Source organism: Rhinatrema bivittatum, chromosome 3, assembly GCF_901001135.1.
Source record: "Rhinatrema bivittatum chromosome 3, aRhiBiv1.1, whole genome shotgun sequence".
Classification (NCBI taxonomy): Eukaryota; Metazoa; Chordata; class Amphibia; order Gymnophiona; family Rhinatrematidae; genus Rhinatrema; species Rhinatrema bivittatum.
The window spans coordinates 313,258,928-313,284,953 of record NC_042617.1 but is presented as its reverse complement, the minus strand read 5'-3'; the positions used below and the strand labels follow the sequence as shown (position 1 = coordinate 313,284,953).

Sequence of the window (26,026 nt, the reverse complement as noted above, 5' to 3'; positions counted from 1 at the left end):
TGTTTCTCAGTAGGGTAACTGTCTCTCTGTCTGTATGGATTTGTCTGTGTGGGGAACCTGTATCTGTATCTGTTTGGATATCTTTTTGGCTCTCTGTTGGTCTGGGTGTGGAATGTCTGTGTTTGTCTGGATATGAGATATCTGTTTCTCTCTGGATATGGGATGTCTTTCTCTCTGGGCCTGTTAAGTGTGAGGTTACTCCTTTTAGCAAGTTGAAGAGAAACAAAATGGAGGTGCTGAGCCACAAATTGGCAGAGAGGCTGCCTGGTGGATATCCTTCCTGAATGTGTGGTTGCATGTGTAATTTACACCCACTCATACATGAAGGATATCAACCAGGAAGTGGATTGGGGTGAGCAGTGGCTGGAGGGGGAGAGGTGCTGGAGCAGAGAGCAGAGGTTCTTCCCTGCCATTCACTGCTATTTTATGGATTCTGTGCTGCTGCACCTTTCTCCAGTCTTTCTTATTGCTGTAGGGACAGGAGGGGAGGGACTGAAGAAGCAAGCAAGAGATTTGGGGCATTGTCCAATAGAATACAGCATGAGTCCTGGGAGGAGGATCGTGCTGAGGCTGACGGCACAGAGGCATAGGATGAACCTACCAGTGAACATTGATATAGATGACAATTTCCTTTGTCCTCCCAACTTTTCCAAAATACAGGCATGCTTCCAATTTCTGTCACTGCATTATCCCAGACAGCAGTATGAAACATTTTTCCAAAATCTGCCTTGATACTAATCAATATGTGTGCATCTGCTCCAAACCGCTTTATTTCTGTCCAGCACCAGATTAGTCATTTTAGATATTTTCCTTATAAATATACAATAAATTGGTATAAATGCTTTACATTTTAGCAAAACGTTTTGGGGGAAAAAATCATCTCTAGCAAATAATTTATTCTAAGAATTTCTGTCCCACAATGAAAGCTGTAGTTGGTCTCATAGATTTAATTTGCTTTGAAGCACCTCTAAAAGAACCCAAAATTGTCCTTTACTCGTATCTTTTAATCACTTTAGGCTAACCAGTGCTCCAGCATTTTCCTTTCTTGAAGTTAAAGCTTAATTTTGCTAACAATCTAGGGGCAGAAACATGGGAGAGGCTTCACCTTGCTCTTGCTCCATTTTACCTCCAGAATATTTCTAGCAGGATCATAATGTTACTTGTAGATGATTCTGTATTAGGATATCAGTAGCATAAAGTAAAGCTTTGAAGTTCTTGTCCTCTTTTAATCCTCTGTATTCCCTCTTCTTTTCGAATTGCCATCGCCAGTGGTTCCAGAGCAAAAAATGAATATTAGGGTAACAGAAGGTGCTGCTGTCTAGTACCTCGGTGTAGATGAAAGGACTCTGACCTTAGGCCATTACAGTGGACCCTAGCAGAATGCCTGGCAATCACTGGTCTGAATACTTCTTGTTCTTCTTCAGGTGAACTAACTGTCTCCTTCGCCTCAGTGACGATGTGGAACTCCAGCACAGCTGGTAAGTGTATGCGGTGCCCTTCGGTTATTTTGCCTTCTCTAATGTAGAGGAGGAATGGAAAAGTACAGTACTGGTTTATTATAAATAATAAGCCTTGCTTTGCAATTGTACATTTATTTAACCAAATCACATAATCGTCTACAGATGACACATTGACCCACCCTCCCTAGCTAGGCCTTAGTCTACAACACAGGATGCTTGCCTATCATCTGCAGGAGATAGAATATTGGCAGGCTGAGGTCAGCATGGATGCCTTTCAGGGGTGACATCAGTGAACCTGTTGATCTATCTCCATCTGCTGTTGATGGGCATAACCCATTTGGCTGGATGAAAAGCAAGATCAAATTTCCTAGCGTGTAGCAGATGGACTCAGGACCAATGGGTAAAGTGTACTCCTGATAGCAGATGAAGACGGAGTCAGATTTCAATCTGATGTCAGCACTACAAATACCCGTGCAGGAAGCTCTGCTCTTCAGTATTTCTCAGTCTCCTTAGCAGTTTGGGACTCTACACACGCTTGCACAGCGTTAGACGAAATCCAAAACAAAGAAGAAAGAAAATCTTACCTCTACAAGACAAGCCCCGCTCTCCTGCGTTGATACCTAAGGGTCCCTCCCCCAGTTGAGAATTCCTGAGGTGATTTCCGAGATCCCTCAGAGGTAAGCCTCTGTTCGGTAGACTGTTCCCGGCGTGGACTTAGCTCCAAGGAACGGGAGTGGCTGAGAGGCAGCGGGTGAAATACCGAGTGCGGCGGTGAAGGTATTCCCCTCTCCCCCCACAGCCGGAGACCACCCGGCACGAGACCGGGAAGTGCCGAGACAAGGTAAGGTAGAAAACTTTATTTAAGTCTCCGGTCTCTGAGGCTCAGTGAGCTGCACAGATCGCCATCCGGCATCTGTCCCTTCGGGTTGAGCAGCCCCGTCCAGGCTAGGCCCCAATCCGGCGCAAGGATCCTTCCACGTGGAGACCCTCCCGGGGGGGGGGGGGGGGAATATTTTGCCATCTTGCCCGCGTGGTCGTCGACGCCATTTCCCCCTCTTGATTGCCGCCTTGTATGCACAACTGAGCCGGGCGCACAAACTACTTGTGCGCATGCACATCGGTGCCGGGCGCACAGCAGCACGCGCATCTCGCCGGGCGCAGGCCTGCACGCACAACTTGCACGCACAACGTTGGCGCACCTGGAACGCACAAATAAGCCTCCCGGCACACGCACATACACACATAGACGAGTTTGAAACCACTCCACGTGCACAAATCATGGCACCGCTGGCCAAGAAAGCCAAGGGACAAGCCCTCTGCCCAGCCTGCCACCTGAGAGCTGCGCATCATGAAGTGGCCTCTGCTCTGTGCCTACAGTGTGAAGAGGCTCTGGGGGAACAGAGACTAGGCCCCCCTCAGCCAGTAGAGGAATCCGGCTCCACCAATGACAGTACACCGGACCTCTCTATCCCTGGCTCCGGCTTTCCTCAGATGGGCTCCTCTGGGAACACCGCTGGATTCAATATGGAGCCAGGGACCTTTTCCTGGGTGGAATTCTTCAAAGGGCTGCAAACCTTCGTCCAGGCGCAGTCAGTGCCACCTGTGACAGCCTCAGTTTCCACCAGAAGAACAAACCTTCCAGGCCCCTCTCTTCCTCCACGAGACGTGCCTCCGCCCCGAGACGTGTCTTCCCCCCGGGCAAAAGCTTTCTCTTAGGGGACACAGACACCTCGGAGGAAGAGCTGGACTCCCTGGAGGAAGGGGAAATCCCTCCAGGGACGGAACCATACCGAACCATGATGCGTTTCTTCTCCAAAGACGAGCTATCAGACCTTGTGTCTCTGAGCCTGAAGACGCTGGCCATCCCAGGCACAAGCTCCGCAGCGGAGCCAAAGAGGAACCAGTTTTGGTCTGGCTTCGTCAGGCCTCATGCCATTTCCCAATGCTGCAGGCCGTACAACAACTGATTGACCTGGAATGAAATGCCCCGGAGGCCAGCTTCAAAGGAGGACGGGCCCTAGAAGCCCTATACCCCCTGGAACCCTCAGCCAAAGAACTCCTGGGGTTCCCCAAAGTGGACGCCATGGTCTGCGCGGTCTCAAAGCGCACCACCTTTCCGGTCGAAGAAGGAGCTGCACTCAAGGATGTCCAGGACAGACATCAGAAATACATCCTTAAACAGTCATTTGATGTCGCAGCTATGTCCTTGCAGATTGCTGCCTGCTGCGCCGGGGTGACACGTGCCTGCTTGTCACTGTCCAGGGACGCAACCACATCCGTCGAAACATTAGAACTGGCGATATCTTTCCTCACGGATGTGACCTCCGACCTGGTGCGCACCTCAGCCAGGGGTGTCTCATCCATAGTGGCAGCCAGAAGGCAACTCTGGCTCTGAAGTTGGTCAACCAATGTGACTTCCAAGACGAAACTCACAAGAATGCCTTTTAAAGGTGCCGCCCTGTTCAAGAGCGAACTGGAGAAGTTAGCCGATAAATGGGGGCGCATCCCCAGTACCTCGGTTACCGGAGGACAGGAACAAAAGAAACAAACGCCCCTCTCCCCAAAGATCCAAGGGCAGTGGATCCCAGCGTTTCCAACTGTTCAAAAACACATACCAAGCACTTCTCCCCGCAGGCAGGGGCCAGTCCTTTCGGAACAGGCACAATAAGAGAGGAGCCGGCTCAGGTCCAGGCCCCAGCCGCACCCCACAATGAGAATTAACAGACCCATCCACAGGCAGAAGCCATAAGGGGCAGGCTTACCCTATTCTACCAAAGATGGGTCGAGATAACTTCGGACAAGTGGGTCATTTGAGAGGGATACTACCTGGACTTCCACAGTATCCCTCCAAACAAATTTGTGAAATCGTCATGCCATGCCCCCTCCAAGAGGACGGCGGTGGAAACCACACTGACAAAACTACTCACCCTAAGGGCGATAACACCAGTACCCACACACCAACAAAGTACCGGACACTATTCCATCTATTTTATCGTCCCCAAGAAAGAGGGACCGTTCCGGCCCATCCTGGACCTCAAGTCCGTCAATCGCTACTTGAGGGTTTCTCACTTCCGCATGGAAACCCTACGCTCTGTCACAAGGGCAGTACCGCCGGGAGAATTCCTGACCTCTCTAGATCTGTCCGAAGCCTATCTCCACATCCCGGTCCATCCCCACCATCAGCGCTTTCTACGATTCGCGATACTGGACCATCACTACTAGTTTCGGGCGCTACCCTTCGGACTAGCTACTGCCCCTCGGATGTTCACCAAAATCATGGTTGTAGTGGCGGCGACACAGGAAAGAAGGAATCCTCGTACATCCATATCTGGACGATTGGCTGATCAGGGCAAAATCTCCAGAGGAAAGTCACCAGGCGACCACCAGAGTCAATCTACTGCAGAATCTCGGGTGGGTCGTCAGCACAACCAAGAGCTGCCTGCAGCCCTCCCAATCACTAGAATACCTGGGAGTCTGGTTCGACACCAAACAAGACAAGGTCTTTCTTCCCTCTACAAGGAGAAGGAAACTGAGGGACCAGTTGAGAAGCCTGTTAACCTGTTTCTGCCCCAAGGTATGGGACTACCTCCAGGTCCTCTGCCTCATGACATCAACACTAGAAGTCATCCCATGGGTAAGGGCCCACATGCGACCACTGCAACATTCCCTACTGTTGCAATGGAACCCGATGTCCCAGAGCTAATCTGTTCGCCTCCAGCTACCGGCAGAGGTGCTGGATGCTACAAGAAGACCATCTGAGCAAGGGAGCAAGGCTATCCCCACCGACATGGGTTTTGCTCACCACGGATGCGAGCCTACGAGGATGGGGAGCCCACTGCCAGGAACTGACAGCCCAGGGGCAATGGGACACGGACGAGGCGGGATGGAACATCAACCGACTGGAAGCCCGGGCAGTCAGACTAGCCTGCCTTCAATTCAGTCACAGACTCCGGGGCGAAACGGTCAGAATCATGTCAGACAATGCCACAACAGTTGCCTACATCAACCGCCAGGGAGGAACCAGAAGCCTACAGGTGTCCCTGGAAATAGACCCTCTAATGACGTGGGCGGAGGCAAACCTACAAGGGATCTCAGCCGCCCATATCGAGGGAAAAGACAACGTCACTGAGGAATACCTCAGCAGAGAGAATCTAGACCCAGGGGAATGGACGCTGTTGGCCACAGCCTTCCAGTTGATAGTAAACCGCTGGGGAACACCAGCCATGGATCTTCTGGCAACCCAGTCCAACACCCAAGTTCCCAAATTCTTCAGCCGCAGACGAGAACCACAATCCCATGGAATCGACGCCCTTATCCAGACCTGGCCACAGGAAGACCTGCTGTACGCATTTCCCCCATGGCCACTACTGGGCAGGGTTATCCGCAAGATAGAACACCACAGGGGCTAGTACTTCTAGTGGCCCCAGACCGGCCAAGAAGACCATGATACACAGACATGCGGAGAACTCTCTGTGTCTACCACCAGATAGGGACCTGCTCCAGCAAGGACCAATCCTCCACGAAGACCCAACTCGATTCTCTCTTACGGTCTGGCCATTGAGAGGACTCACCTGAAGAAGAGCGGATACTCGGGGGCAGTGATTGACACCTTACGCCGAGTACGCAGGTTTTCCACATCTCTAACCTACATACGAATATGGAGAATATTCGAAGCCTGGTGTGAGGACCGCAACATCCTCCTGCGGACAGCCAAAATCCCCATGATCCTGGAATTTCTCCATCAAGGTTCAGGTGGCCGCACTGGCCTGCTTCAGAGCCAAAGTGGACGGCATCATGCTATCATCCCATCCAGACATATTCCGCTTCCTGAAAGGGGTCAAACAAATCCGACCACCACTAAAGTGGCCGGTGCCCCTATGGAATCTCAATCTAGTACTAGACTTCCTGTCAGGAGCTTCCTTCAGACCTATTTGCAGTCTGTCACTATGGCTCCTGACCTTGAAAATTGCATTCCTAGTGGCAATATGTTCAGCCCGTCACATCTCCGAACTTCAAGCACTATCCTGTCTGGAACCTTTCCTTAGATTCACACCGGGATCCATACAGCTCCGCACTGTTTCCTTCTTCCTTCCAAAGGTGGTTTCTCATTTCCATCTAAACTAAACCATCTCGCTGCAATCTCCAGACGAGCATAAGGACTTTGAAGACTCACGCTCTCTTTGCTATCTGAATGTCGGCAGACTCCCGTACGAAAGACCGACCACCTTTTTGTGAAACAAGGGGAAGCAGCCTCGCAGGCAACCATAGCCTGCTGGATCAAAGAAGTAATCAAGACAGCCTACGTAGAGGCAGGAAAGCCTCCACCTCTACAAGTCGAGGCCCATTCCACAAGGGCCCAGGCAGTGTCCTGGGCAGAAACCAAAATGCTATCACCCGCCGAGATCTGTCGGGCAGCGATGTGGTCCTCTCTCCACACCTTCTCGAGGTTCTACTGCCTGGATGTGCCGGCCCGGGAGGACACAGCATTCACAAGGGCAGTACTAAGTGGGCCACGGGCAGCCTCCCTCCTGGTTCGGGAGTAGCTTTAATAGATCCCATTGGTCTTGAGTCCATCTGCTACACGCTAGGAAATGGAGAAATTACTTACCTGATAATTTTGTTTTCCTTAGTGTAAACAGATGAACTCAGCATCCCGCCCACGGCTTCCCTAAAATATGGAAACCTCTGGGGACAATCACAATTCCCGAGAGCAAGACAAGCACGGGTAAGCCAGACTTTACCCCTAGTTAAGACACCCATAGTTGCTGGGTGTCGGTGTTTCTCGGTTGAGTGCACCGGCGGTCTCCAGCTAGAAATCACATGAACCAGTTTAAGTTAATCAAGTTATTCAAACACACATATATCCACAATTGCTTTTTGAGGAGAATATGGAAGAGCAGAGCTTCCTGCACGGGTATATGTAGTGCTGACGTCAGATTGAAATCTGACTCAGTCTCCAACTGCTATCAGGAGCACACTATACCCATTGGTCCTGAGTCCATCTGTCTAAACTAAGGAAAACAAACTTATCAGGTAAGTAATTTCTCCATTCATTTTCTTCCTGCTAGACCAGTCTGGACTAGAGGGGATTTACATGTTCCAAAGCTGCTGGAACAGAGGACACATCTATTTCCCCCCCCCCCCCCCTCTTATGACCTCATTGTTGGCTATAAGGGAGGTGTGGTCCTAGGCAGTTGTCAGTAGTCTGTCTCCAGCAGTTGCAGATACCAGAGGTCTTTTTGACTAAAAAAACCCCCAAAAACAAACCAGAACTCCCAGAATCAAAGTTAAGCCTTGGACTGGTTGAGCAATTCCTGCTTCTGGGTCAGCAGCCCTGAGGGGCTGATTTCCCCAGTTGAACTTGCCTCCCAGGGGTTCCTGGTTGTGGACACCCAAGGGTGTATCCCAGTTCCCCTAGGGGTCTGATGGATCACCCTTGGTGGAAAGGTACTCAAGTGCATGCACCTGGGAAACTTGCAGAGTGTTCTGGACTGGAAGGAGCTTGAAACCCCTTCCTCTGACCCCTCTTTTCTCTCTGCACCTTTTTCCCCACTGGTTAAAGTTTAAAAAAAAAAAAAGAACCCAGATCAAGGAAGAACCCACCTACAGAGGGAGGACAGCTGAGTCGAGTGCTGAGGGAAGGCAGAACTCTCCAACAGCACCAGCGGTGATGAGTTAGCCAAATGCACCGTTAGGGAGGGAAGCAGGACCTCCTAATGAGGTCACAGACAGCAGCGGTGACATTGTGATAGTTTCTTGAAAAAGGGCTGCAAGCACATTTCTTTTTTTTTTTTTTTTAATAAAACAAAAAAAAATGATGCGAGGCTGCAGGTGTGCTGTTTGCAGCACCAAATGGCTCCCAAATGTTGCTGGCTCCTTTTGCCTAGCATATGACTGGGACCTAGAGCTGTCTTAAACATGAAGCAAGCAGGAGGCCTGTCAGTGCAGGCCCTGGAGGGAGCTGCCATAGGAGCAGAATAGCTCCTGCAAAACCAGGGGCCCAGAGGTTTTTGCCAGATTTAGTACTAGTTATGCATCAGGCTTTTTATGCTATGAAGGGGACAGAGGGTCCCTCCTGGACTCTTGGACCTGAGTACACAGGGGTATTAAGGGAGAGAGTTCTTAAGCGACCGTGGACTACACCGAAGTTCTCAGAGTTCCTGGCTATTCCTGTCTCTGCAGAGTTCAGAGAAGACTGAAGCAGAAGAGGACTCCTCTGAGGAAAAGGAATCTATAATCATAAAGTTATCTGTGAAAAGAACTGTCAGATGTTATTGCTGATGTTGTAACGTTCTCAGATTTCAAACGTGAAAAAAGATGACCCTTCAGAGGAAGACCCTATCCTACTTGGGGTTCACAGCCACAGAAGGCTTTTCCCCTACATGAAGCCCTCAAGAACATGGCACTGACTGAATGGAATTCCCCTCAGAGCCGGCTTAGGGGCACTGAGTACTGAACAAATTATATCCCCTACCACTGGAGGATAAAAATAATTTGCTAAGGATTCCCAAAATGGATGCTCTAGTGTTGGCAGAAACCCAGAAGATGACCATTCCAGAGCAGGGTGGTACAGGCCTCAAGAACGCACAAGATAGGAAGATCGAAGCAATCCTGAAACAAGTCTTCCCCACAAATATTATGACAATACAGGCCTCCTTATGCAGAGGGTATGTGGCTTGAGTGCTAGTATGCTGGATCCAGCAGCTTCCAGAAAGCTCAAAAGCAGCCCATTAAAAATCAGGAGCGACGTTTTTGATGGACACCTTCTATAAATTGATCAGGATGTCCTCTCGAGAGGTAGCCATAGGTGTAGCAACTAGGAGGTTCCTCCAGTTGCGTAGTTGGGCAGCAGATTCTGCATCCAAGGTTCAACTTTGTAAACTCCTTTTCAGAGGAAGTTTGAGGAGGATCTGGAAGAACTAGTTAAGGAGGTAGAGGAGACCAAGAGCCAGAGACTCAAAGAAGGTTCAAGGCTGGAGGTGGCAGCGAACCTAGGACTTTTGTAGATTTAGATTAACCAAGAGATCCCCCACCTCAGGCAACTAGATCTAAGACCCATCTCTCAGGGCGCCAAGAAAGCTAAAGGGGACTGCCATTGTGACAGGCACAGATACTAATCCCAATGATGCTTAAGGGGTCCCATCAGTATTTATATTGGTTGGTGCCTGCCTCTTACTATTTTACCCAGAATGGACACTAATCACTACAGATCAATGGGTGCTAGATATTGTGGAGAGAGGATATAGGCTGGCATTGGCAATACCAGTCCTGGATACTTTCATGATTTTTTCCTGTACCTTTCTGTCCAAGAGGGAAGATAATTATAAACACCACCCTTACAAAGCTACAGAATTTACAGCCCTTAATTCCAATACCACCTCTAGAGCAAGGTTGAGGAGCATATTCAATATATTTTGTGGTACCAAAGAAAGATGGGTCCTTTTGACCCATACTGGACCTCAGAGGTCAACAGATGCCTTCATATACCCCCATTTCTGGATGGAAGCTCTCCTTTCTGTTATGATGGCAGTAAGGAAAGGGGAATTTCTCACACCTCTAGATCTAGCAGAGACTTAGTTCCATACCCCTATCTGGAAGGCTCATCGGTAGTATCTTGGATTCTGCGTTCTGGGGAAAGCACTTTCAGTTCCAGGCACTGACTTTTGGACTAGCGACTGCCCCAAGAACATTCACCAAGATGATGGTAGTAGTAGTAGCAGCAACCTTATGCAAACAGGGGATAATGGTACAGCATTATCTAGGTGATTGGCTCATCAAGGCAAATTCATTTTAAAAGCCAGTGAGCATCAACCTCAGTGCTCCAACTCCTGGAACATTTGGTCTGGGGTGTGAATTACATAAAAAGCACCCACACAGCCTCTGTCTCTAGAATTTTTGGGGCTGCCTTCAATATTAGGGAAGGATGAGTCTCATTGACTTAACAAAAGGATCAACAAAGTGATTGCTTCTATCAAGCCCTTCCAGGCATGAGAAGCACCCAACTCATGGGACTTACTAGATCAACATTAGATGTAGTCGCTTGGGCTGGTGCACACATGAGCCCCCTATACCATTCTGTCTTCTCTTGATGGTTCCCTGTCTCCCAGGACAGTACGTCCCACCTTACGCTACCTCAACAAGTGAAGAAAGAGCCTGGTCTGGTGGGTGTGAACCTGGAGAATCTGCCAAAAAGGGTAGAGCTAGAACCCCCTGAGTGGGTAATTATAACCTCTGATACCAGCAGGCATGGATGGGGATCACACTGTCAGAACTAGACAGCTCAAGATGGCTAGACCGTAGAAGAATCAATCTGGTCAAACGGGTTGTAAGAGCTATTATAGTGGCCCTGGAACACTTCCTACCCATGATAAAAGGGAAGGTAGTTGGAGTTGGAGTGTCAGACAACACCACAGCAGTGGCAAATGTGAATAAACAGGGAGGCAGCTCACAGCATTGTCGTCGGAAGAGGCAAGTCTGCTCTATATCTAGACAGAACAGAATTTGTTGTGCCTATCAACAGCTCAGATTGCAGGAAGTGAGAATGTCCAGACAGATTTTCTCAGCAGGAACAGAGTGGATCCAGGGGAATAGGAGCTCAGCGAGGAGGCCTTTCAGCAGATAGAGGACTGGAGGACGTTCCCCTTTCATGGACTTGATGGAGACCAGAATGAATCCCAGAGTCAGCAGAAGGAGAGAATGGGAGGCCAGTGGAATAGATGGAGAAATTACTACTTACCTGATAATTTCCTTTTCTTTAGTACGGACAGGTGACTCCAAAACCAGTGGGTTATGCACCTCTACCAGCAGATGGAGATGGAACAATGCTGACATCACAGTATATATACCCCTGCAGTGACTTCAGCCTGCCAGTATTCTCTGCAAAAGCCAACTGTGGACAAACCAAAAAAGTGATTATTAACAGTTAACCATTTCAGCACTCAGCCAACAGGAAAACATTGAGCTCAAAAAATATATTCCCACTAGTCTAGGGATTGGATTGACACTTACCAGTACTCCCTGGAACATACAGTCACTCCGGAGGACCATAGCACAACCATTCGGCAACCAAGGGTGGGAAGTTGAATCCATCTGTCTGTACTAAAGAAAAGGAAATTTCAGGTAAGAAGTAATTTCTCCTTTCATAGCACTCAGACAAGTGAATCCAAAACCAGTGGAATGTACCAAAGCTACTCCTGAACAGGGTGGGAGGCTACCTGCGGTCCAGTTAAAAACCACATGTGCGAAGGCTAAGTCCTCCCAGGCCTGCACATCCAGGCGATAATGCCTGGAAAAGGTGTGTAAAGAGGACCATGTTGCAGCTCGGCAAATGTCCAAGGGAGACGACAATCTAACCTCTGCCCATGTCACTGCCTGAGCCCTAGTGGAATAAGCCCTAACTTGACTAGGTAACGGCGACTCAGCATACACACATGCTGCCTTGACTGCCTCTTTAATCCAGCTTGCTATTGTAGCCTGTGACGCTGGTTCACCGTTTATTTCCACCATGGAGTATAAACAGCTGGTCCATCTTCCTGACAAGTTCAGAAACCTCTAAATACCTCAAGATATGCCTCTTAACATCCAAGGGATGTAACAGTTGATATTCCTTAGCATCTCTTGCCCTGTCCAGAGACTGTAGGGAAATAGACTGATTCAAGAGAAAATCTGAAACCACTTTTGGCAAAAAAGAAGGAACAGTATGCACCTGTATTGCCTCTGGAGTCACTCATAGAAACTGCATCCAGCAAGACACAGCCTGTAGTTTGGATACTCAACATGCAGAACAAATTGCCACAAGAAACACAGTTTTCAAGGTCAGTAACCTCAAGGAAAGGTTACACATCTGTCAAAAAGTAGGGCCCACTAAAAAAATCCAAAACTAGATTAAGACTTCACAATGGCAGCAGCAACTGCAAGGGAGGATGAAGATGCTTCAATCCTTTCAAGAAATGGGCCACATCCAGATGAGCTAACAAGGGCCTACCATTCACTTGACCTCAGAAACAGGCAAGAGCTGCCACCATGTACTTTTAATGAATTAAGGGCCAGCCCTTTACTCAGTCCATCATGCAAAAAATCCAAAATGAGCGGGATCTTAACCGAATGAGGAAGAACCCCTCAATTTCCACACCAAGCCTCAAACACTTGCTGGACTGGCACATAGACTAAGGAAGTGGAGAACTTTCTTGCTCGTAGCAAGGTGGCAAACACCGCAGTAAAATATCTATGCCTCAGCAGCCAAACCCTCTCAAGGGCCATACGAAAGGACAAAATAGAGTCTGATCTTCGTGAAGAACAGGTACCTGCCGGAAACCGGAGGGGAGAGTCCACCATGAGCCTTCGCAAATCTGTATACCATGATCTTCTGGGTCAGTCTGGGGCCACCAGACTGACCCGGAAGATTTTCTGAATCATTCTGCCCAACATGGGCCACGGGGGAAAGGCATACAACAAGCATGTCAACGGGACCACTTGGGCTTCCAGCCGATTGATGTTCCAGAGAGACTCTTCTGCACTAGTCATGAGTACTAGCCAGTCTGGTGATCTTAGGGAAACCCCCCCCCCTTTTTTAGATGATCCACTTTTAACCACCACTGCAGTTGAGTGCAGACATCCATCGGCAGGTGAAGCTGAGTTGAATAGTCTTGAGACCATGGGATCCAATGAGACAGCAGAGTGCGCTGAAGAGTACGCATATGTGCCCTCACCCACAGCACCACCTCCAAGTTCACTGCCATTAAACCAACCACACTGTCAGGAGTATTGTGTTCATCAATAGAGGTACTTGCGCCATCAGCTTCTGAATACAGCCCTCTGGTAGGAACACTGTGCCCTGGTTTTGTGTCAAACTGAACACAGAGATATTCTAATGACTGTGATGGCTGAAGATTGCTTTTGGCCAGGTTCACGATCCAGCCTAGCTCCTGCAAATAGGAGATCACCTTCGTGAGACCCGGAGGCTATCTTCCAGACTCTTGGCCTGAATCAGCCAGTCGTCCAAGTATGGGTGTACCAGGATCCCATCTTTTCTCAACTCCACCGCCATCATAATCTTGGAAAAAGTTCTGGGTGCGGTGGCCAAACCAAAAGTTAGCGCTGAAAGCTGATAACGATGCCCTAAAACCATGAATCGCAGAAATTGATGCTCTAGCTGGATGGGAATATGCAGATACACCTTGGACAGATCCAGAGACGTCAGGAACTTCCCCGACTACACTGCCATTATCACTGAGCACAAGGTTTCCATGTGAAAACGTGTCGCCCACAAATGACGGTTGACCCCTGTGAGATCCAGGATGGGACGAAAAGAGCCCTATTTCTTGGGCCCAACGAAATAAATGGAATATTGACCCGTATTTTCTTGAGATGTAGGCACTGGAACCACCACTCGCAGGCTGAGGAGTCTTGACAACATACACTCTACTGCCTGTCTCTTCTGTGGCGAGTTGCAGGGAGACACCATGAACACGTCCCGAGGAACACTGCGAACCTCCAGCGCGTAGCCATCCCTTATCACCTCCAGAACCCACTGGTCTGACGTGACCTCGACCCACCTCCGATAAAATAGAGAGGCAACCTCTTATCTCCTGTTCCCGGAGGTAGATCAACACACCTTCACTGGGAGGCTTGATGTACTCCACTGCTGGAGTCTGTGCCCTGCCTGGGCTGCCTGGGAAGAAAGGACTGAGATCTACCCAAAAGTCAAGCCCTCTGAAAGGGTCGAAAATATCTGAACCCTCTAGTATGACCACTCATGCTGAAGGATCACTGCGCCTGTTTCTTATCCTCCGGTAATCGAGGAACCGGGGACTCGCCCTACTTATTGGTCATTTTCTCCAGCTCACTCCCTAACCAGAGTGAGCTTTTAAAGGTCAACTTCGTAAGGTTAGACTTCGAGGTTGTAGCAGCTGACTAATTTTTCAGCCATAGCTGACGCCTAGCCGCTATTACTGAAGCCACCCCTCTGGCCAAAGTGTGGACCAAAGTGCAGCCCACATCTGCCAAAAAGGTGGCTGCTGATTCCATCACTGCCCTGGAATTCACACCAGATTAATCTAATCTATCTCCTGAGAGAGCAGTAAACAAGAGCGGACCACCAGGGAACAATAGAAAGCTATCTGTAAATTTTTTGCCATTGCTTCAAAGGCCTGCTTAAGAATAGCCTCTATTCTCCTGTCCTGTGCACCCTTCAAGGCTGCTTCCCCTTCTACGGAAATAGTCATCTGGTTGGTAAAGGCACACACAAGTGTATCCACCTCTGGGAAAATGCAATTGCGCTCTCACAACTGGATCCAGGAGTACAGTCCTTCCAAGACTTCCCCCCCCCCCCTTTAAAATTAGCTTCTGGGGTGCCCCATTCAAGATCAATTAATTCTTGAATGGCCTCCATAATAGAGAAGAAACATGAGGCTTTAAGCGAGAAAATCAAAATGGGATCGATCTTTGGCTCAGACATGGAATCAGCCCCAGATACTCACAGTATCTTCAATGTCTGGGAAATCAGAGCCGGTAACTCATCTCTATGAAAGAACCATAACATAGTTCTATACAGCTCCAATCCCCATCCTCCAGGATGGGGATTGGAGCTCCAGGATACGGCTCCAGGGAGTAAGGATCTGATTCATCAACCATGCCATCTGGGTCCCTATCGGGAAGACTTGCTCCAGGCGCACCTCGACATTTACCCTCAGCACCAGGCGTGCAGAATATCACCACCTGCGATCCTGACCTGATGAGATTGGCCAGGGCCGAGGATTGTGTCTGAAGGAAAAACTGCAGCCCTTGAAACAATTCTACTCAAGAAAAGGCAGAGAGATCCATGCCAAAAACCAAGGGGCACCTGTCCTGTGCCTACTGAACTACCTTCCCCCCGCTGACAAACCAGTTAGGGGAGCTCCAAAGTCAGGATATTTTTAATGAAGTTAGCATATTACATTGAAATCCGTTATAATTGTAAAGCCTGTCGCTGTTTAATGTTCTAATGTTTAATACTGTTATTTGTAAAGCCTGTTGCTAATTTATTGTTTCACTGTAAACCGAGGTGATGTATAACTATACGTACCACGGTATAAAAGAATCTATAAATAAATAAATAGGAGACTCTTCTGGTAGCTGTTTTTCCATTCCCGCACTAGGCTGGGAAGAACCGGACTTAATAAAATCACATGGAAGCAATTTTTCCTGAGCTTCTAAACAGCGCCAACACAAGTTAGAGGGAACGTCAGACTGAGATGCCCGAATTTGATAAGCAACACATAAGGCAACGTTACGGGCGCCATCAGCCTGTCAATACGCCCTAACAGGCATCTGACAATAGTGTAGCCAAAATATTAGGCGCTCATCATTGTTTCTAGATAAGTGCCCAAACTGAGCTCCCCTAGGACGCTCAGTGTGGGCAAAAAAGCACGTGTGCGCGCACACAAATGGGCACCCTGTTAGGCGCTCCTATGCACCCAACTAGGCACACAACTAAGTGCACAATGGACTGCACAGCCAGGCACACAAGCACGACCCAACTGAACTGAAGAGGGAAGTCTTCGATGCACAAAAAAAAGTGTGAAAACATTGCCGCGGCCTGCCACACGGCGAACCAGATGAACCTGAAAGTGGGGCCTAGCCGCAAGGGATGCTCAACCAGCCAGGCTGCCCCCGTCCCTTGACCTCCACTGGAGGTGGGAACGGCCGTCTGATCGCACGCCGTGCATGGAAACTGGGAGGAGGGGAGGAATCCCTACTAAACTCCCCTTCTCTCTTTTATTATTTATTATTTATATATATATTTTTTTCAATTGCTCGGCCCATCCTGGCTGAGTTCAAGATCTGTGTCCAGCTGCAGGGAGAGAGGGCATATATCTTCGCCACCGTGCTCTGCTTCCTGCACCCACTTGCCTTTCAGCTATGTGGTGGGGTTTTGCTTTTTTCTTTTCAGCTAAGCCCACACCAATTGAAAAACTAGCTACCAGACCAAGGCACTCATCTGAGGGACCACTGAAATCACCTCAGGAATTCTCTACTGATGGAAGGTCCATATGGTATCACCTCAGGAGAGCGGGGTAAATAGTCACGCTTCCCTTTTTTTTTTTTTTCTTTAGCAATCCCCAGTAGGGGAGATGCATGTCCACTATCTGCTGGAGACAGAAAATACTGGTGGGCTGATGTCACTGCAGGGGTATATGTACCATGATGTCAGCTTTCCTCAGTCTCCATATACTGGTAGAGGTACATAACCCACTGGTTTTGGATTCACCTGTCTGAACACTAAGAAAGCTCTAAATAACCCTTGACCAAGGGACTTCCTATTTAATGTCTTCCCTCACTGGCTATCCATGGGCAGGGTATTAAAGAGGGCAGAGTAGCATTTCCCAACCCTCTCCTGGAGGCACACCTAACCAAACAGGTTTTTGGGATATCCATAATGAATATGCATGAGCTAGATTTGCATACACTGAAGACCCCTGGTATGCAAATTTATCTCCTGCACATTCGTTGTGGCAATCCAGAAAACCTGACTGGATAGGTGTGCCTCCAGAAGAAGGTTGGGAAAACCTGGGATAGAGGATCATCCTAAAACAGTAATCCTAGTGGCCCTTGATTGGCCAAGATGGCCATGGTATGCAGATCTAGTGAGGCTCCTGGACTGCCCTCCCCTGTGTCTTCCCAGGGAATATGGACTACTGAGACATGGCCCAATCATGGTGGAAGACCCCACTCCATTCTCACTTATAGCCTGGCCCTTGAAATGGAGCAATTACACAGGAAAAGTTACTCCCTAATAGTCATATCCAGCATGCTGAAAGCACGAAGAATGTCGACATTCCTAACCTATATCCAGATTTGGATCTATCTCTTGCTGCAGGACACTTGAGACTTTCTCACTTATACGTTATAATTTTTATGCTCAATAAGACCTGTCAACTTAATTGTTTAAGTCTTTTTTTTTTTTTTTCTCCTTTATCTTTTGGTCATCAATGTTACAACGTTATTGTTAAATTTTGAACTTATGTACACTGTTCCAAGTTTCATAACCTTGTTCTATGTAATGCCTTTTGGCAATTTTCATGTTCTGTTTCAATGTAAACCGATGTGATCTTTATTTCATATAGGAACACCGGTATATAAAAATCTAAAAATAAATAAATAAATAAATAAATTTGGCACATGTTTGAGAACTTCTGTCACAAATGCAAAATATGAACTTGGAAGGTGGCTGTGGCAGATATCCTGAGTTTCCTTCAAAAAGGGCTAGATAAGGGCCTAGCTATCATTTCCTTGAAGGTACAAGTGGCAGCCATATCTTGTTACAGGGTACAATTAAAAGATGGCAGTTAGCTACACACCTGGACATTGTTATTTATGAGGAGAAATCCTATTTAGACCAGTGGGACCTCAAACTGATACTGGAAACCTTAACAGACCTTCTCTTCAAACCGATTAGACAAGCATCTCTGAAGGATCTTTCCCTTTCTTGTCGCTATCTGTTCCACTAGACATATCTTGGAACTGCAGGTCCTTTTATGCAGGGATCCATACTTAATCTTTTCAGCAGCTACCATTACCTTTCAGCTAGTCCCTTTCTTTCTGCCCAAGGTAATTTCTCCCTTTCACTTAAATCAGGCCATCTCCTTCCCTGCCTTTAGAAATAGCAAAAACCAAAAGGATGACAGAAGACTCCGCCTACTGGATGTAAGGCACATCCTGTTGAGATACCTGAAGGCCACTAATTCCTTCCAGAAAACTGATAGATTTTTCATCCTATTCGGAGATTTCCAGAAAGGGGAGGCAGTCTCCAAGGCCACACTAGCCAGATGGATCAAGGAACCAATCTCTTCTTACTTAAGGGGGTTTCAGGTGCCCACAATGCACAGGGCGCATTCCACAAGGGCTGAATATCATCGTGGGCAGAAGCATCTTTGATAGCTCTAGGTGAGATATGCTGGGCAGTCATGTGGTCATCCCTGCATTCCTTTAGAGATACTACAGACTTGATGTGAAAACCAAGGCTGATTTGGCCTTTGAAACAGGGGTGCTTAGGGCAGCCCTGTCTGCCTCCCGTCCAATTTAGTTACAGCTTAGGTACCTCCTCCTAGTTCAAATTGATCTAGCAGGAAGCAAAAGACATAAAATTTAACCTTGCCAGTTAAATTTTCCTCTGTGAGTCCTGCTAGACCAGTCCAATTCCAACAGGAAACACAGGGTCTGATGAGGTCTGTCTCAAAAGCCCTTCTCCTCCTATCTTTTCTTCCTCCTCCTCCCCACCTCTGGGTAGGGGTCAGGGTCTTGAGCTTCCTCTGAGGTGTCAAAATTTTGTTTTTCTCTTCTCAGACGCATATATAGAGGGGAATTTTGGAAGTTCTCCTTTCTTGTTTTTCAATTCAAATTTATTTTCCCAAAATTTTGTATTTGGTGTTTGTCTTATTACTCTGGCAAAAGGCTACTGGCAACTGCCTAGGATCGCGGCTCCCTTATAGCCAGCGATGAGGTCACAAGGGAGAAAAAGGTGTGTTCTCTGTCTCAGAACCAAAGGGTTACTAAGAGCCAAGAGTAACAGATAAGTATGAGAAAAAAAAAAGTGCGAAGCTTGCTGGGCAGACTGGATGGGCCGTTTGGTCTTCTTCTGCCGTCATTTCTATGTTTCTATGTAACTGCGGAACGTGGTAATCCCCTCTAGTCTAGCAGGACTAGGAAGGAAAATTAACAGAGAATGTTAAACATTTTCTCTTTCACTGTCACTGTGAACACTGTTCAATCTCTGGACATCCCTCACCTTTATCGCTGCCCTTTGTGTCTGTACCAGCCTGCATCAATTCTGCCTTCTCTATTGGTAAAACATTCCAGGTATCCACCCCCTCTTAGTAAAGTAGTATTTCCTCTCAGCCTCCCTCCAGCTTCATATTCTTTACTTTGAAATTCCTTTAGTACACAAAATGCTGCCCTCTTGTACATATCGAGGTCTGCTAGATATTTGATAGGCCAATTTTCAAAGCCATTTCCATGGGTATAAAGCTATAGTGTAAAGTGGCTGTCTGAAACGATCCCTGCCTCAGTATGGATAAAAGTCTGTGTGTTGTTCCACAAGGCATGTACTTCAGTTAGAAGAGGTGTTCGGGGGGGGGGGTGCTGGCCCGTATTGGAAGATAACATATATAGACTGTATTTTCAAGTCACCGTGTGTTATTTTCCTTACAAAATCTACCAGCACAAAAGTTTGCAAGTACTTTGTAAAAACCAATGCAAGTTTGAAAAGGAAAGTGTGTGTGTCCTTTCTCTTTGAAGCTTGAAGCAAAGTCCACAGGTAAAAAGTGTTCAGATTTTGCCTCAGAAATGTCGAGGGGAAATTTTCAATCAAGATTTTTTTTTTAATTGTAGAAAGTACATTGAGTTAGGTTTGTCTTGTAGGTCCTGCACCATTTTGGTAGCCCTTCTCTGAACTGCTCCCAGCCTCCCGTGGAAAACTGTCAGACGGCCTAAGTTGGGAAAAAGCCCACAGATATATTTTTATCTGTAGGCTTTGCACTAGTTTTCAAAAAAGAGAGTGCATACTTTCACTTACTTCTTGAAAACTAAAAGCACACCTTATTCCACAAAACACATGCTTTTAGCTATGTTGGAAGGTAATCTTTAGGTAGCCAATTTAATGCAGATAAACACTATGTGCCCACATAATTAGCTTTCAAAATTGCCCTTTCAGTGACCCTACGAACGTACATCTTCCAGAACTTGATCATAGTACTCAAGGTAGAATCTCGCTAGTGACCTAGGCACAGGCAATATTACCTCCTTTATCCTACTGCTAATACAGCAGGTTTGCTTACCGTAAATGGTGCTCTTCATAGTCTGCAGGATGAATCATCCATGACATATTAGTGACATCATCCGATGGCATCAAACAGCTATGCTCTACTGAACATATGCAGGAGTTGCCTCATGAGTCCCCTGAGTCTATTTGAGAGCTAAATCTAGCTAGGTAACTGATTCTCCAGGGAAGTAGGTAGATATCTATCATGGCTAATTTATTCTGCTATATACAGGGAACACTGTTTATGGTAAGCAAACATACTTTCTCCATCAACAAGTAGAACTGAGTTAGCCATGACATGAGGAATCCCAAACTGAGGGTTGCAACGAAGCATTTCCTAGCATGTAGCCAGATGGACTCAGGACCAGTGGGTTATGTGCTCTTCTGCTAGCAGATGGGAGACGGAGTCAAAAAATACAGAATACGTGCGTAGATGCAACGTATGCGCATATATGATAATTTTTACATGTGTATTTGGAAAATTCACCCCAAAGAGTCCAATACCCTGTTCCCCCTTGCTTGTTCACATGTCTATTTGGCTGTCAGTTTGAATGAAAATGCACTTCCCTTGGAGGAAAGTTATTTATTTATTTATTTATTTTATATACCGACATTCGATCGAGATATCACACCGGTTTCCAGATAACTAAAGGAATAGGGTGATAACAGCCCTATTTTACATTATAACATGGTATTAAATAGATATAAACCACAAGCCACCGAGCTTCAAACAATGAATGTAGTAACCCAACACGAATGCTGGAATAAAGTGATACAGTCCCGATACTTCAAATCAGTATATAATGACAACGTTTATTTCATTCAAGTTCGGCAACTCCATTGTTATAAGGGCGGTCTTATAAATACTCGGGGTCCCCCGACACGGTCCCGTGTTTCGCCAGCGGCTGCGTCGGGAGGGATACCCGCAGTGTTTTACAGGAAATCTAAAAACAATTATATAGGACTGTATTAACAATGGTTATGGTACAGAATATATAACAACAAATGAATACATGCACGCTCAGGTTATTACCTTTAGACGGGATTCATACGTTCCTGGCATGGAGTGCAATGAAAGAGAGAACGCTAACTACTTAAAAGCTGTCAAAACTCGCGCCAACCAGATTCTACAGACCAATCAGAATCGAGGAACAACCAACCAATCATATGTGGATAGGGAACGGCTGTAGCCTATCAGGATCATGTGAAATGAAACCATTCTATTTCTTTGTTAAGGCCCTTCGGTGAAACACTATCTAAGCGATGTATCCATCTCTGTTCACAGCGTAGTAGTAGAGTGTCGAAATCCCCACCACGCAGGGAGGGGGATACTACTTCTAAAACAAAGAAAAATAAATCGGATACTGTATGAGAGTGTAACGTCCAATGATCAACAAGTGGGGCCAGAATACGAGAGTGTCTAATGTTAGATCTGTGTTCGATCATCCGAGTGCGGATCTGTCTCCTAGTTTTTCCCACATAAACCTTATCACAGGGACAGCGTATGATGTATATAACGCCAGAAGAGGCACAGTCCGAGTCATGACGTAAGGTATAGCTCTTTGCGGTAAAAGGTTCAGTAAACTGAGATAAAGTAGTAGTGTGTGTACATACAGAACAGCTCCCACATGGTCTGTGGGTTCCTGTCTGTGTGCTACTGGAGCGATTTTGCAAAAAATCAGAAGAGGTCAGGATGTCCCGGAAGTTTTTCCCTCTGCGGTACGTAAATCTCAAAGTGCTGTGAAACAGACTAGAGAGGGCTAAAGAAGACCAATGTTTTCTAAGTATGATGGAAATTGCGTGACTGGATGGTGAAAACGGTAAAATACAATTCAACGAAGAGTTATCATCTCTTCGTGTGGGAAGGAATAACCAATCACGGTTCACATAAAGGGCTCTCTTATAAGCAGATTTTAAAACTTTATAGGGGTACCCTCTCTGCCTAAACCGGGCAAACATCTCCTTAGCTTTTTCTACATAGTCAGCCGTCGTAGTGCATAGCCTACGTAGTCTCAAGAATTGTCCGGTGGGGATATTCTTTTTAAGGTTTTTGGGGTGACAACTATCAAACTTTAACACTGTGTTACGGTCGGTGTCTTTACGATAAATAGTGGTAGAAAAACCTGATCCAGTGTTGGAAATAAGTAAATCCAGGAACGGTATCTCTGAGTTATGTAAACAAAAGCTAAATTGTAAATGTGGGTTGCACTGATTCAACCAATCAAAAAATAAATAAAATTGTATCTCTGTCCCTAACCAGATTAACAGGATGTCATCAATATAACGATACCATGAATGTATAAATTTCCACCAGCCTGAAGGATATATATGTTTCTTCGAATTGAGCTACAAACAAACATGCTAAACTGGGTGCCATAGTGGCACCCATTGCAGTGCCTTTTATCTGTTGGTAAAAGGATGATTCAAAACGAAAATAATTTTTGGTTAGTGCTAACTCGGTAAGTTGCATCAGAAATGAGGTTGGAATCCTAATGGGTTCTGTGCGAGTGTTCAAAGTGTCCTGAATGACTGTTAGGGCATCTGATTGTGGGATGTTTGTATACAGAGAAACAATATCTAAGGTGATAAATAAAAAAGGGGTAGAAGGAAAATTGGCACCATCTAGTAAAGTGATCAGGTGAGAGGAATCACGTACATATGACTTTATAGTAGAAACAAAAGGTCTCAAGAAAATGTCCACAAACTGTGAGAGGGGCTCCAAAACCGAGCCAATCCCCGATACTATCGGGCGCCCGGGAGGGTTTATAAGGGACTTGTGAATCTTTGGAAGTACATAAAATACTGGTATAGTGGGGCATTGAATGGTCAGAAAAGTAGCTTCCTTACTGGTGATATAATGATGAGAGACGGCAGCCTGCACTATAGAGGCGATTTCTATTTTCAATGTTTCTGTCGGGTCCGAAGGTAAAGGAAGGTAAAAGGATGTATCCTGCAGCTGGCATAGAACTTCAGTTTTATAGTCCGCCCTGTTCAAGACTACCACTCCCCCTCCCTTGTCTGCCGATTTTATGATAATGGAAGGGTCCTCCGATAAAGACGACAAGAGGGTTTTTTCGTATTTTGATAGGTTAAAGTGGATGTATTGATGTTCTTGTAACAGTGATTTAATATCATTCTGTACCAACTTCTCAAAAACAGAGATCATAGGATCTACTGGGCCTGGAGGGACCCATCTAGACTTTACTGTGACCAATGAATTATCCTGCGGGGGATGGAAATCTGAAAAAAATAGTTTAAGTTTAAGCAGTCTGAAAAAACGGTACAAATGAACTTGCACATCAAAAATGTCCACTTTAACAGTAGGTACAAACGATAAACCTTTTGCCAACAAATTCAACTCGTCATGTGATAACGTTCTAGAAGAGAGGTTAAACACTATATCTGAATTTATTGCCAAGGGTCCTGTTGCTGTCGTGTGGTGCGAGTGGATCGTGAAGTTATCGGTGGGCGACCTCGCGATCTCGACCCCCGGTTGTTGCGCGGAGCCGGTGCTGGATCTAAAAAAGCAGCAGCAATGGAGGATGACAATGATAAACCAGCATTGGGCTGAGTACCTTGTGGTGGTGGAACCACAGATTCTTCGCCAGACGAGTCGTCTGAAGATTGAGCAAAAGTCACTGTCCTTTTGGGTGGTCTGGCAGGGTTCATCCATTGATAAACGTATCCCGACTTGTAATCCGTACTATCATGTTGGAATTTTTTGTATTTCTGGACTTTTAGCTCTCTCTTGAACTTAGCTAAATTCTCGATGAACTCAGAATGTTGTTGCTCAAATTGCTCTAGCGAAGCTGCACTCGAACGGATAGCTTGAATGTTGGTATCTACTTCACTCTTCAACGGGATGATGACTTCTTTGGTGGTCTCAATGATCAATATCATCAAGTCTAGAGAGCACTTATTTAAAATCTGATTCCAACGTGTAATGAAAGCCGGATTGTCCATATGCAGTCTAGGAGCTTTTTGTACCCGCAGTCCACGAGGTATTCTCTTCACCCGACAATACTCGATAAGGGTGGAGGCGTGCAGTTCTGCCCGGGTCGGGCGTTTCTGTGAATTAATGGCGTCTGTCCATGAAACAATGGGTAATTCCTCAGTGTCAGTGTTTTTAGATTTCCTGTAAAACACTGCGGGTATCCCTCCCGACGCAGCCGCTGGCGAAACACGGGACCGTGTCGGGGGACCCCGAGTATTTATAAGACCGCCCTTATAACAATGGAGTTGCCGAACTTGAATGAAATAAACGTTGTCATTATATACTGATTTGAAGTATCGGGACTGTATCACTTTATTCCAGCATTCGTGTTGGGTTACTATATTAAATAGATATAAGAATATTTTACATTATAACATGGTAATAAATATAACAAGAATATTTTACATTATAACATGGTAATAAATATAACAAGTTGTAACAGAACTAACAGGAGTACATGGAACATTAGACTATAGTATATAACATATGTACATAAATGGCTTGTTGATGAGGATAAATTATGGTAAGGAGAGCAGGGAGTGTAGAGGGGGGGGAGGGGAGAGAAAGGGATGTGTGGGAGGAAGGTAGTGATAGGGAGGGAAAGGGTGGTGTGAGATGCTTGTGTAGGGAGGGAAAGGTGTGGGGCGAGATGCTTGTGGAGGGGGCATGGAGTGGTTGGTGCATTTGGGCGGGTTATGTGTCGGGTGGGAAAGCTTTTAAAAATAGCCATGTTTTGAGGTGTTTTTTGAAGACTTGCAGTGAAGGTTCGTTTCTGAGACAGGTGGGGAGGGTGTTCCATAAGGTGGGGCCCGCTATTGTTATGGCTCGTTTGCGGGTGACGTTGAGGTGTGCAGCTTTGAGATTGGGGACGGCTAGGAGTCCAGTGTTGGTGGATCTGAGAGTTCTTTGAGTGGGGTAAGGTTGTATTCCGTTGTTTAGCCAGTCCATTTTGTTGTTGTTTATTTTTTTGTGCATGAGGGTGAGGGTTTTATACTGGATTCTTTGTGTAATGGGTAGCCAGTGGAGTTCTTTGAGCGTGGGTGTGATGTGAGGGGATTTTTTGTTGTTAGAGATGATTCTGGCGGCAGCGTTCTGTAGAACTTGGAGGGGTTTGATGTGTATTTCTGGTAGTCTGAGGAGGAGGGAGTTGCAGTAGTCGAGTCTTGACAAGATAATTGATTGGAGGACTGTTCGGAAATCGTGCTCTTGGAGAAGGGGTTTGAGTTTTTTTAGTGTCTGCAGTTTGAAGAATCCATCTTTGATTGTATTGGAGATGTGTCGTTTAAAGTTGAGTTGGCTGTCAATTGTTACGCCTAGGTTTCTTGTGGATGGCGTGAGTGAGGTTTGTGAGATTTGTGGCACTCCCGGGTTGATTGAGTTTCCTGGGTGGTCAGAGAGGGTGCACATGAGTGGATAGGAGGGACGGTCATCGTGGATGTGAATGATTTCTGTTTTGGCTTGGTTGAGACATAGTGATAATTGAGATAGTAAGTGGGATAAGTTTGAGCTGAGTTTGTTCCATTTTTCCATAGTGAGTTGAATGGAGTTGTTTATGGGGAGTAATATTTGTATGTCGTCTGCATAGACAAAGTAGGTGAGGTTTGCCTCTGATAGGTATTTGCATAGTGGGATGAGGTATATGTTGAAGAGGGTTGATGATAGGGAAGAACCTTGTGGGACTCCATGAGTGAGGGGCACTTGTGAGGATTCAGATGAGTTCATCTTGATGATGTAAGATCTGTTTGAGAGGTAGGATTTGAACCACTTGATTGTGGT

At 46.5% G+C, this 26,026-nt stretch overlaps 1 protein-coding gene across 2 annotated transcripts in view; it reads left to right on the top strand.

The window, feature by feature from the left end:
- The window catches only part of PRR13 (proline rich 13), a 44,293-nt gene that overhangs the window by 5,293 nt on the left and 12,974 nt on the right, over positions 1-26,026 (top strand). Inside the window, exons 2-3 of one of the 2 annotated variants that reach the window (XM_029595210.1) lie at positions 1,425-1,478; positions 16,390-16,513. In XM_029595210.1, coding sequence (XP_029451070.1) covers positions 16,477-16,513 — 37 coding nt within the window. In that variant the 5' untranslated portion in view covers positions 1,425-1,478; positions 16,390-16,476. The remainder of the gene's footprint in view (positions 1-1,424; positions 1,479-16,389; positions 16,514-26,026) is intronic. The other variant, XM_029595212.1, reaches the window with a different exon arrangement.